A 13,920-nucleotide genomic window follows, 5' to 3' on the forward strand; every position below is an offset into this window, starting at 1 on the left:
AAAGTGGGGAAGGGGATGACATAAATGAATGTGGGGATAAAATATGGATTTTAAAAATATTATATTAAAAAATTTATTTAATATTTTGAATAAAAACGATAATCAATTTATTCTTTTAAATTCCAAATTATAGATTTGAAATTTGAGCATAATAGTGATATTAAGGTGGCTTTGAATGGGCCATTAAGAGAATATACCCTCTAGATTCTGTCGGGTCCACTTTTTTTTTTTAAATTAAATTTCTTTTTGTGGCTATATATGATTATGCTTAGTGTGGGTTAGAGATGTAAATTTGGGTTTTGTCCGTCGGATCAATCTAATCTGATCGATTTAAAAAGATAGGTTGAGTTAAGGTTTTAGTAATCTATTTGAAATTGAGTCAAAATGAGTTAGTCTGTTTTAGTTATGAGTAATGGCGATATGGATCGGGTTACTCTGCCATTGATGTACTTTAATTACTTAAGATATGTTTGGTGTGGGTGATAAAAAGGTGATTGATGAGTAATCACTCCTCATCACATGTTTGATATAAGTACTGGTACTCCCAATTATCTCGTGGGCTATCACATGACCTGTGTATGGCCCGCACTGTACATATTACATGGGAGATTAACTATCACATCTTATCTAAGTGATTCTTTATACAACCCAAAGACAATAATATATAATTCTTTTTTTACCTTTTAATAACAAGTATGAACTAAATTTATACATATGATTTAGTAATATTTATGATAAAAATTCGAGATAAATATTAAAATATAAAAGTTTGCAATAAAATATAATTGTACAATTTTAAAAATCGTCTTAATCCCAGCTTATGGATTTACTACTCACTATTTAATTTTTAATTATTTTTAAAATTATTTAATTCAAATTAATAATAATAATAAATAAATAAATAAATAATAAGATGTAAAATAATAATAATAATAAAAGAAAAGATGCAAATTAATATCAATAATAAAAAATTAAATAATGATAAAAAATTAATTAAATTAATAAGAAATTATTGAATAATAAAATTACTGATTAATATAATTATAATTAATGATGAAACTATAATTAAATTATTGATTAAAATAATATATCATTAATTATAACGGGAATAATTATTGTATATAAAGATAATTTTAGAAAATAAAGAAAATGAATTTTTATTATTAATATCAGGATTTGTATAATAAAAAAAGTTGTGAGGTCCATTTACTCTAATGACAATTAATGATCAAACAATAATGGTTTGATTTAGATTTGCAGCGGAAATGGTTTAAATAATTTAAAACGGACATCAGAGCCTAGAAACATTTCGGCATGACCTCCCCGTAAATAGGACATCCCGAAAAACTCAAACATCAGAAAATAATAAAATGACTCAAAACTGACGCTGCGATAAACATATACAGTCACATGCAAATACTTGCCAGGCACACATCAACAATTCTCAAACACCAATTCAACTAAGCCGACAAGCTTTTAAAATATACTAAGACTAATCCAACAAAATAATAACACGTCAATCACCCATACAGATACTCGGGGCATCTCCCCGGCAAATAAAATACAACACAGAACTGACACAACTCCAACCAAGACAACCAAAAAGACTAGCTGGGAGACTCCAACGAACCAAAACCAAGCAATCCAACCTCAATCCCGAGCTCCACTGGCGGAACATCGGCGTGATGCTGCAAAACGACTCGGGAGATCTACCATGGTGCCCAATAGCAACCACAATAGCCCCCTCAGTAAACAATTGAGGTTAGGATTCTGGTATGAAACAGTCCAACAATAACATAAATCATGCATAATCATATAATGAAATGTGATATGCAATGCATGAAAGGCAATGTGATATGCAATGCATGAAAAGCTCAACGAATTATCGGGATGACAGGAGCCAACGAACTGTACGATAACAACTGGAATAATGCTCGAGCAACAACACATGGGGAGCTACATCGTCATGTAGCTAAACCGTCCTGCCAAGTATGCGAGGTATGCCAAGCTGTGCTGAATAACACCCCTGACTCGACCTCCATACAGCTGATACGATATAATAGGATGGCACAACAAAACGAACTAGATGACACAATCCCAGTGCTCACCTCAAAAGGCTGCACTAACCACGGGATTGTTCAATCACATCTACGGTCTCACGTGTATAGGCCTATCAGCCACACAATGATCCCGAGATAAACAACAATGCCAGATAACAACGGGTATCAACAATGGGCTAACAAGAATGATAGGACTCAACATGAATGTTATAACAGATTTCGTCATCGAAATTTCTGTTTATACACATACATCTTACACACGATACAAAATCAACAATACAATATTAAGAATCAAACAAATATGGATAAGATACTCTCATCTTCTCTTCTGTTTCCCATGTTGATTCTTCTACCCCATACCTCGACCACAAAACACGTACAAATGGTATAACTTTATTGCGTAAAACTTTATCTTTACGATCCAAGATACTAACAGGATACTCAGTATACGATAGAGAAGGGTCGAGTTCAACCTAATCAGACTGAATCACATGAGACGGATCAGGCTCATACTTACGCAACATAGAAACATGGAAAACATCGTGGATACCAAACAAGGACTGGGGTAAATCCAGATGATAAGTGCATGTCCCAATAGACTTCTATAGCAACTTGGATTAATCATTTTCGAAAAGCGATGATGAATACGAAGTAGTTGTTATATGGGACTACTGTGCAGTCACGTAGGCGTGAGCCCGGGCTCGAGACGTTACAGAATGGTATCAGAGCCGGTCACTGACATGGAACACTGAGAAATAAGTACTATGCGGGGTAAAGTGTTACGTGCATGAGAGCCACCTCTTGAGCATGTGGAACAAAGTGCAACATGACAGGAGCCACCTCTTGAACATGTAGGAGTCACCTCAAGATTCTCGGCGCTGGTGGATCGAGTGGTCAGGCCGCGACGAGGACGTCGCGTTTTGAAGGAGAGGTGATTGAGATACTCCTTGTCCTACATCTTAAAAATTAAATATTTAAAATGAATTATAATGAGCTACAATGGAATTCTATAGCAACTTCGATTAATTATTATCGCAAAACGATGACGAATACGAAGTAGTTGCTATAGAGGTTCATTGTGCAGTCACGTAGGCACGGGCCCGGACTCGGGGCGTGACAATATAATGAAATAATATAATGGTTGATGAATTTTGAAGAATTGAATATCATTTATTTAGTTTTTAAATTTTGTTACATTTTAGGCAATCTTGATTTCTTATGTTAATTATATTAATTATTGAATTATTTGACTAATATATCTTTATATGTTTTTTAGAATTTTTGGCAGGTTGATTAGTCTAAAGCGCAACTTAAGTTGGATGGATTGGGTTTTTCCAACCTGCAAATTTGGCGAGCTAAGGTGAGTTGGGATAAATAAGTCGGACGGAACCGTTTTGACATTTCTATATGTGGCGGAGGGATTTTGCTTTTATTTTATTTTCTAAAAATTGGGTTGTTTTATAATTTAATTTTACCTACTAAATTTACTAGTTTACATTTCATATTTTACTAAATTTCTTTAAAATATATTACAAAATAAAATTGCTATATATATATATATATATATATATATATATATATATATATATATATATATATATATATATATATATATATATATAGAAACTAAAATTTACTAATTTATTCCAAAAATCATAATTTTTTTTGGGATCCGAAATCATTATATTTCTAACTTCTCTACCTAACAGAGAACGAGTAGGTCTCTTGTGAGACGGTCTCACGAATCTTTATCTGTGAGACGAGTCAACTCTATCAATATTCAGAATAAAAAGTAATACTCTTAGCATAAAAAGTAATATTTTTTATGGATGACTCAAATAAGAGATCCGTCTCACAAAATACGACATGTGAGACCGTCTCATACAAGTTTTTGTCACAGAGAACACCTATTTTATTCTCTTTTAAAAAAATAAGACAAGACCTGTTCCTAATAGCAATTAAAAAAGTTTAATTTGAAAAGACATCTGATTGGAAAAAAGAAAATAAATACGCTATTTATCAAATGGATTTTAGACCACAATTTTTGTAATACGCCATAAATCACGAAACTAAATCAGAAGACTGTGCTCTTAACCAAATCTTCGTAACGAAACGCCGCCATGGTTTGTTAGCAAACTCAAACATAGCGATATTTTTAAAATAGACACAAAAAGACTAGCACAATGTGATGCATTGTGTGCTTATATCCAACACAAACTTCGCCCGGTTTGACGATATTTTTAAAAAAGACACAAAAAACTAGCACAATGTGATGCATTGTGTGCTCATATCCAACACAAACTTCGCCCGGTTTGACGCATATTTAATGATCCAATGCTGATTAGTTCGCGAAATATCTAATCCAAATGATAGACGAATTCATTGAGATAGCTCTTTAATGGATACTAAACTTGGCTCCCAATCAGGTTCCTTCCACTGCTTAATCCTCTGAATGGGTGGCACAAATTGCTGCCTCTTCTTCTCTTTTCCTGCTTTCTTCACCACGGAACCGGCAGTGCACTGATCATCAAAGACAAAGAAATCACTAGCACAAGTAACAGTTTCCACAGAACAGTCATCTAACTCTTCCCCACTTAACGTTGTTGTCGGATTGCTTCTTGCATTGCTCCTCGAATGTCTACGTTTCAACTTTTCAACAGTGGATGATCGAACGATGAAATATTTGTTTCCAGGTAACAGCATATCGTCACCAAATAATATGGATTCGTGGGGACGTTTGAAAACTTGAGGCTTGGTCACACACATACCTGGATATCTCTCAGTCAGTTTAGATGCTGGAAGGGGATTTTGGTACATCTCTACGCGCCCACCCGCATGGACTATTCGCACGACAGTATGCTTCGATTGTGTGCTCTCACTGAATGAGACGGTTTCCTCCTTTGATTCTTCTTTCTTGGAAACATCTCCGAGCACCGAACCCGACCTTAAACACGAGCACATCTCCAAAAGTTTATTTTGTTCCCAAATTCACTCCAGATGACTCGTGCAAAATTAGTCAGTTGTCTTTTGTTGGGAGCATGTCTGTATGTGTTTTTTTTATAGTCATCCCATCTGAATCAATGATGATTTCGAAGTTTAGGTTGGTTAAAAAGTTTCTCGATTTTCTCACCATGACGTTAATAACCAAGTTTTTGCAAGATCAAACATACAAAAGGATTCATCTACCCATTTGAAGTCGTAACATTACTAATGAGACATCTTTAAACACAATCCTATTGTTAATATTGTCGCACAATGACCACCACAATCCTCGTCCCTACTGCTTATTCTTGTCTGATAATCTATTATCTATACAAGGAACGAGCAATGGAAAAGAAATGGAACAATAGAGATCTGATTGAATTTATTATTTAATTTAAACAGAGTTCTGCGGTAACCATTAAGATCGATGTGTTCGAGTGCCAACTAAAACAAAATAGAAGCCAACATAATTTAACATAACACAACATATATGCTTTTTATCATGCAACAACATACAGCTTCGATGTGTAGTGATTTTTTAATCAGCAGGATGGATTGCGAGTTTCTCCAACGTAACAAGTTCAATCGAGGGGCCCCTTGAGACGATATATCGACTTGTCCAAGTTCCAACTGCTTCAATGCATCCTTTCTTGTTATCGTCTCCTGCGTACTGGCGATCTTGACCTTGACCTTGACCTTGACCTTGACCTTGACCTTGACCTTGACCTTGACCTGAAAGTGATCAACAGGTTCGTAATCATGCAACATAAAATGTCATAATGTAAAACATTCCCCCTTTTTTTCACCTGAGTCGCATTCGATGTGTTGATGGATGGAGAATCTAAAATAACAACTGATTTAATTTAAGGAGGCAAGTAAAATACCTGGTATTCTCAAGAGAAGAGTAGTGAGTATGCCTGCGCTTAGAGTGCTTGCTAGGAGACCGCGAAACTTGTCTAAAAGAAAAATGTTACATGCTAAAAAGTGAGTACAAGTCTAAAGTTGCCCGTGTGATTTCACAGCGTTATGAGCATCCACGCTTTAAAATTGACCTGCTGGCATGATTAAACCTTCGTCTGGATAGGATAATAATTATAAAATACTCCTAACAGCTATATGTCAATAAAGATGCTATGTAACCACACAATTTCACTGCATGATATTAAGATGAATAAAATCTCTTCACCAGCAAGAGACATCATATTCAGTTGAAAAGGTCTTTCTACCATTTTTCTCAGGATTACGCTGGCTGTGGAATATAGAAAACACAATTGCAAACCAAAATAACAGATGTTAAAAAAAAGGAGTTTTACGAGTATATGCATGGGCACCGTTTCCTCCACATGCTTAGAAGGGAGAGAAATGTTGAACCCAATTAGAGCGAAGAGAAGTACCTTTTTCTGGACCTGGTGGGCGATGGAGATCTATGCCTTTTAGAATGACGCGATTTCCTGCTGCCCATTGAATTTAAAATTTTAAGGAAAATCAGAGAACTGAATACAACATATTTGATGTTACAGCACACCTTTTCAAAGCATCTGAGGACTCATCGCTTGAATCGTTTGAACGGCCAGCAATCAAGTTATCCTTGTCAGAGTCCCTACTACCAACAGAAGAAGACCTGTGTGGTTTATGCTTGCTAGCGCCACTTCCATTTTTATACCAAGATCTTTCCCTTTTCTCCTCTCTTGTTTTATCGTGTCTTTTATCATCACTGCTTTCTTTAGAACTTTTCCTTTTGTCCCCTCTTGTGTCGGATTTTCCCTCCTTCCCCTCAGAAGGAGAAGGCCGTTTCCTTGCTTCAGGATCCTGTGCTCTTTCCCCGTTTCTACTTTTTTCCTTTCCTTTGTCTTTTGAACCATTATAATACTCCCTTTCCGTTCGTGCATGCCTCTCTTCATGCCTCCGGTGATTTTCATCTCCCTTCTTATCCACCGTTTCTTTGGCATATTCGGGCACCGTGCGGTCTTTTTCAACCAAGTTCCTTTTGTTTCCATGCATATCATTCTTTTCAGACCTATTACCAGATTTTTGGACTCTGGAACTGTCACTTGATTTTCTAGCATCTAAATTTCCATCTGGTCTTTCCACAGCCTTCTCGGTTATAGATTTGTTTGGCATGGAAATATCAGATCCATGATGCATCTCATCTTCACGAGATGCTTTCTTCGAGGACCGCAGGGTGTCACTAGAAGATAACTTCCTAACTGCCCTATCATCTTTCACACACATATCTGCAGCACTTACATTATCCATGGAAATCATTGGAGTCTCTCTGCCAGTGTTCTCCAATCCATGCTCTTCTATTTTTTTCCTGGAACGAGCATCTTCCAAAACCTCGTTCAGGGATGATTGCTGATTTGTGGAGCTTTCCTTTGAGTTCAGCTTGCCAGAAATCTGGATCTCATCATCATCCTCATCTGAGGCATAACTACCAAGACCTAGAACATCTCCAGCAGAGCCAGAGGAAGATTTTTCACTACCATCCTCAGAATTAATATTCATATTCTTGGCCGGAATTAGAACTTTTGCAAAGGCCGCGGATGTCGAAATAGTTGGTGTAGATGGTAACAAGCAATGATTTGACATATCTGAATTTTGTACAACTACAAAAAAAGGAGACAAAATAAGACAAGACTGTTGGCAACCCAAACACATACGAAAACAAAAGAAAAATACTGAGAACAAACAAAGGCAGTCACCTTCAACAGAGAGATCATCTTCATTAAGAACTTTGGTTGCGATTTCGTCAAAAAGTTCATCAGTGACCTGCCAGAGAATTATAGTCAAAACATCTAAACAAGTCTAGCAAGAAGTTTAGACATATTTGATCGGCTGCAACCTTCAAAAGAACTTCAGTTAAAACACGCTTTATTTCTTTGTTGATAGCTGCATTTCTGGCAGCTTCGACATCCTACAATGAGTGAACGCAGTCAGCACATAGTATGGAAAAATTGTCACCATGAGCCAGAAAAAGAAACAGAAAATAGAAAATACCAAAAGCAACTACAAAAGGAACAGGAAAAGATATAAATAATACACTAGACACAAGGCTCAGGGAAAAAAAATGAAAATCAAGAAATGTGGTTAAAATTGAATAACTGAACTCAACAAAACAAGAAAAGATATTTGACGACAAAATCGTACTCCGAAACCACAAAGTATACTCGAAGACAAACCCTTAAAATAGATTTAGGAGGAGAAAAAGAGTGAACTGAAAAAGCTAAATGAATGGTCTGGAATGTTAATTACTGAAAATGCTAAATGAATGGTCTGGAATGTTAAACTACAAAAAAAACGTCTCAAAATTTTCAGCTACAAGACGATAAAACATGTGATTCGGAAGAGATAATTATACAACTTTTAACGACTGCCGCATCAAAACAAGTGAACATTTCTCTTGACTATTAGTCCTTAAAAAATTACAAGAGCGAAAATGGATAATAACCTCATCCTCATCGTCATCTTCCGCTGACCGAGAAGAATCAATGCTTTTACTATCTGAATTGTCAATCTTCTGAGAAAACGTATCGCTCACATCTCCTTCAATGGATGGTAAATCCTCTTGAGGAAGCATTGGAACAGAACTTGTGATAACAGCTTTATTTTTTATTATTTCCTCCCTAAGCCAATTAGGTACAGAGGCCTGAAATTCAAAAAAATTTCATATGCATGCCTGGTAATGTCCAAATTCAAAGCCGTTAATAAGACAAAATTACCTTTTTAGGACGCTCAGAAATGCCAGGAACACCATAAGCATCTACCGAGAAAGATGTAGTAGGATGTGAGACAACACCAGAGCCAGCACCAAAAGATGCAGCAATCAATGAGGCGGGAGGCTGAAAACCATGCCCAGTAGGAAAAATTGGTGCAGAATGTCCAGAAGCTGGAGAAGGCATAGCTACTGGGTGATCAACCTAAAAACAATGAAGCGGGTCAAAGATGGAAACAAATGATATTGAACTACAAAAGATATGCACATATTGAATTCAAAACCTGTGCCCGTGGTGAGATTGTGGGAGGCATGGGAGGATGAACAATTCCAGATGATGACGAGGGAGTCCAAGCATAATTTGACGACATAGACACCATAGGATCCAGAACTCTGACTGGGCCGCCTGATGGATGAGTAGAATCGGGTTGCATATTTTGGTCCAAGTTGCGATTAAAATGATGTGAAAAGTTCAATGGCTGATCACTCATACCAATTACAGACTCATTTGGTTTGCTAGAAAGTAAGTGATGGTGCTCCTCTGCCCATCCAGTCCGACCGACTGCAGGTGGCAGTGGCTGAACATGATTATGTGGCACAGACGCAACATGCATAGATGAAGAGCTATTGAAATGTTCATATCTATCTCCAGCACCTTCGTTACCTGCAATAAAGAACATGGGTCATGAAAAGACTCACATGCCATAATATGCCGTAATTCTAACTTCATAATTTCTTGCATCAAAATTGTTGTCATGGTTTGACAACTTTACAGAAACAAAATTTGATTTAGTCTGAGAGAACTTCAGTTCCATTTGTAACACACACAAAACTTCAGCCTTATCAATTCTATGACCAAAATATAATCAATTTTGAAACCAAATTAGAGCGCTAATCTGCTTCACTAGATGCCCTCTTTGAAGCAAACTCTTCGACCAAACCAGATATTCAGGTGGGATGGGTTCCGCATAATCATGCAAAACGGAATATGTTGTTGAGTAAAAGATTCAAATTTAGTGTCAGTACACACAGAAAAGTTTTACCTGAGACAGAAGAATAACTAGAAGGTACCTCCTGCTGATAGGGCAATGAACTTAAAGATGAATTCTCTTGTGGATGGGTTGGTTCACATGAATTTCCCATCAGGTTTCCATCTCTTGCTGCATACGGGACATGCAAATCCACAGTATAAGATGATTGCCCTGAGGTGATATGCTGAGACTCCTGCAACTGACCCGGTCCTGTCCTATTTGAAGGTCCCACTCCAACTGGATATTGTTGATAGCTCGAGGCTTGCTCCATCGGCACATGTACACTTTGAAATTGAGGATTAATGGATTGTGGATATTGATCGTGGAAATAGTTCTGCTCTTCTGGTCTTCCAACAGGTACAGAATACTGATTGTCTGCTGCGGCTTTCGCAACTGCCCATGCTCTGGCTTTTTCTGCCCAGTCTTGTTCATTACTGTTCGCTGCAGGTCCAAAACCAATGCAAATCCAGAATAAATTCTTAAAAAAGAATATGAAGTGACAGCCTGACAGCTTCAAGCTAGTCATAATTAAACGCATTCAAGAGGAAAAGGAACTGTAAGTCTGTAACAATAACTTCTTTAAAAAATAAAATAAGTCAATCAAAACATTTTACGACCTCAAGATTAACAATGAGCTTCTGCAGCCAAGATACAAAACCACATACTCAGTTATAAGTGAGGTTGCAGAGATGCTTGAGAAAGGCGACTAAAGAACTTCTTTAGACGCCTTTGAAATAAGTCAAATTATGAGAAGAGTGAAAACCTATTCCACTAAATCAAATTCATCAAGCATCAAAGGAGGCTGTGAAGCAACAAATTATTTACCATAGTTGATATTAAACTCAATTAATATCCGAACAGATTTGCCTTATGTCCATATATTGCCAAATAATTTTTTTTTGAACTACATAGACAGAAAACCATGATGTATTATACAAAGAAATACTAATAAACTTAAAATAATAAAAAAAACAAGAATGACAATCTCCAAGAAAAAAGTAGAAATTTATACACTGATTCGAGTAGTCCCAACCCTGGTGATGACTCCAGCTGCCATTTCCCAAATCCTGCAGTAGTAAATTTATCAATCTTAAGTTACCAATCCAAAAATACTAACCCCAAGAGTCTCTACACAAGCTAAATTTAATTCATCAACAAAATTATTAACCATGACAGACTCCATAATAATTAAGATACAACAAATGCACATTATACATCAACCACAAGTCTGCATGAAAGACATAACCTTTACGATAGTTTCTATGTAAATGGCCTAAAAGGCCCCGAATAATGATTTGTATAACAAAAAATTTCAAATACAAACAACCAAAATAATTATAAGAAGTCAACTTTTCTCAAATATAAACAAAGTTGATGTCCAAAAGGTTAACTGAGGTTGATTCCAGGTTATAAAAAGTTCAGTTCAATAACAGGCTTCAAGCAATTACAGGTATACAAATCATGATAAAGATTTTTTAATGTTAAGCTAGTAATCAGCAAGTAGATCGATGGAAGCATTTTCTAAAACATTATTTAATGAAAAAAATCATGATCTTTTGCATTGAATGTGACACAAACTCGACTGCAGAAAATTAATCCACACATACCATCTTACTGTTTCCAGTTACATTATGCAATAGTCAGTCATATAGCGTTAATCTAATATTCTTTAGCTGCAGGGAACAATACCTTCAAAGCTTAAATGAAAAAATCAACTACACTAGCGAAACAATTTATTTGTAATTGACTCATTTCAAAAAAACTAGGTCAATTCACCATCCGTCCTCCTCCCTAGCAAGCTAAATCATTACAAAACCTAACAACACAATAATTTCAGGGTTTCCAGTGAACTGAAAACTCACGAATTACAAGAACAAATACCTGAGTGTAAGATTGGGGGGCATGAGGCGGTCTAGGCGGTAGAGGATGCGATTGAGGGTAATGAGAGTGCGAGGGATACGGGGGAGGCTGATGGCCAGAGTAAGGAGGTGGCGGAGGAGGAGGGTGAAGGTACTGCGCGTGATCGGAGGAGTGAGACTGCGGCGCCCCCCACTGTGTAGGTGGGGGAGAGGGGGAGTGCTGGACTTGGAATTGAAATTGAGGGGTGGAGTAGGGCCACGGGTGACCGTGCTGCGCCGGAGGGGGTGGAGGCGGCCTTTGATATGGATCCGCCGCGGACGGCGGCGTGTGATGTGGAGGCGGAGGCTGCATAATATAGCCGTGAGACTGCTGATGGTCCATGCCGATTTTGGTCGAAATCCGATTGGGTTTAGGGTTTATGGTCGGGCGAATCTCATGTTAATTCAGAGGACCTTCTCGAATGGAAATGGAAAATAAATAAATAAATTTTTTAAAATCTTAAGAATTAATATCACAAATAAATATTATGATGAAAAATAAATTTTATTTGAATTAATAAAATAAAATAATTTAGATATCATATTTTTAATTAATTTAACTCTGACGTAATAAATTTAATTTCTAAATTCTTTTTTTTATTTATGAAGGAGTTTAAATGTAGAGTAGGTTTATGAGACGGTCTCACTAATACGGGTCAATCATACCGATATTCATAACAAAAAGTAATACTCTTACCATAAAAAGTAATATTTTTTCATGGATGACCAAATAAGAGACTCGTCTCACAAAATACGACCCGTGAAACAGTCTCACACAAATTTTTGTCTTAAATATATCTTATTTAAGAGAGTTATTTAAAATTCAAGTTTAAAATTATTCCCAAGAATTAAAATTCATTCATCCAAATGCAGTGTCATATAAACTATATTCTGGATAAAATCTTTTCTGCACAATATTTTATATTTTATGCTTCGCCTAGGGAAATAAAAAATTAAAATAAAAAATAAAATAATAAGTGAATTAATAATTAATTGAGTAATTACACAAAATATCAATTTTTGACATATATGTATTGATTGTGACAATTTTAATCATGTATTTTTTTTATTGAATCAATTATAAATATATTCCGATGATCAACTTTAATTTTTCTCGTCGTATTTAGAAGACGAGTATCATGTTAAATTTTTATAATTTTGTGGTTAAAAAATCATTCTTAACCTGCAAATGTGTTTAACAACATAGTTATACGAATTTAACAATAAAATTACAATTTTCGTCATTAAAATGAGATATATTTTGTCGAATTTAATACTTTATCGCAAATCGGCATAACAAAATTGTGTAGCAGAAAATTCCATCGGCTTGGAACATTGTTTCAAATGTTTTGATTCAATTTATTAGAACCAAAATCAAATAATATTTTTTTTTTTTGTAATTTTTATTTATTTATTTGGCTATCATTTACAAACTGAATCGCGATTTCATGTAAATTTGTAAGAGATCGTGTTTCGATTCGGTTCATTAAGGACTTTGATTGAACTACTCTGCCAAAGATGTTGGGCTTTATTTATGGGCTATGATTGGTTAAACACCGCATTATCCAACTTCTCTAAAACTTGGCCCAATCCAAGCACAATGTTATGTTACAAAATGCTTGTACTACTTACTATAAGCAGCCCATTCCAACATAAGTATCAGAGCAAAGTCTTTGGGTAAAACTCAATCTGCTTGTTACTGATATTGATGATTTGTGAAGAGTTTTTTAAATAACTATCAATGAGAATAAACGATTGACACAATTAGTCGATTCTTGTAACAAGTCTTCTGCATCTATTAGAAAGATGAATGAAATGCAAATACTCAGTTTTGTCTGAATAAAGACAAGTCTAAAATGATACACGTTATTCGATCCAGCACAATACATGAACATGATCAACAAAAAGTCCAAACCAGTTAGATTGTATTTTATGAGAACAAGGTTACGCATATGAGTTAGCTATGTTAATGCATGAGAGTTCTAATTCTAGTCAGACATGGCTTAAGCACGGACAAGGCCTAGCTGATCATAGTTACCATACCAACTTGAGGTGGTCTTGCCGGACATTACTCCATGAAAAGGTAAACATATCTGATATTATACCTACAAAATTAGTTCAAAAGAGATATAGAATGAATAGTAAGGAAGAAATGCCTAAACAATATTTGATGAGACAGAAAATATAACACACAACTACACGTGATTTTGCACAATATCACATTCTTTTGGATACAC

General features: G+C 35.7%; 1 protein-coding gene across 14 annotated transcripts; it reads right to left on the reverse strand.

Annotated features, from left to right (window-relative positions):
• Positions 1-5,410: 5,410 nt before the first annotated feature.
• Positions 5,411-12,121, reverse strand: LOC140837125 (uncharacterized). Of its 14 annotated transcripts, XM_073203159.1 has the most exons (13): positions 11,667-12,121; positions 10,798-10,852; positions 9,798-10,226; positions 9,248-9,418; positions 9,039-9,160; positions 8,762-8,959; positions 8,491-8,688; positions 7,885-7,956; positions 7,745-7,811; positions 6,568-7,648; positions 6,437-6,496; positions 5,927-5,998; positions 5,411-5,774 (listed from the first exon to the last, which is right to left on the reverse strand). In XM_073203159.1, exons 1-13 carry the CDS (start codon positions 12,024-12,026, stop codon positions 5,696-5,698), a joined length of 2,964 nt encoding a protein of 987 aa, XP_073059260.1. In that variant the 5' UTR covers positions 12,027-12,121; the 3' UTR covers positions 5,411-5,695. The 14 variants fall into 14 exon arrangements, 11 of the variants coding, with proteins under 11 accessions (XP_073059260.1, XP_073059252.1, XP_073059261.1 ...); XR_012119223.1 differs by having other exon boundaries at positions 5,411-5,720; positions 5,763-5,998; positions 9,039-9,418; XR_012119222.1 differs by having other exon boundaries at positions 5,411-5,720; positions 5,757-5,998; positions 9,039-9,418.
• Between the last annotated feature and the right edge of the window lie 1,799 nt (positions 12,122-13,920).

Source organism: Primulina eburnea, chromosome 7 (assembly GCF_022965805.1).
Source record: "Primulina eburnea isolate SZY01 chromosome 7, ASM2296580v1, whole genome shotgun sequence".
Classification (NCBI taxonomy): domain Eukaryota; kingdom Viridiplantae; phylum Streptophyta; class Magnoliopsida; order Lamiales; family Gesneriaceae; genus Primulina; species Primulina eburnea.

Excerpts from the sequence above, each read along its gene's own strand:
- LOC140837125 (XM_073203149.1), bottom strand. The coding sequence starts at position 12,026 with ATGGACCATCAGCAGTCTCACGGCTATATTATGCAGCCTCCGCCTCCA. Across the intron at positions 8,689-8,761 it reads TTTCTGAGCGTCCTAAAAAG|GCCTCTGTACCTAATTGGCT; the intron begins GTAATTTTGTCT and ends TTTGAATTTCAG. Across the intron at positions 7,649-7,744 it reads AGATGATCTCTCTGTTGAAG|TTGTACAAAATTCAGATATG; the intron begins GTGACTGCCTTT and ends CTTTTTTTGTAG.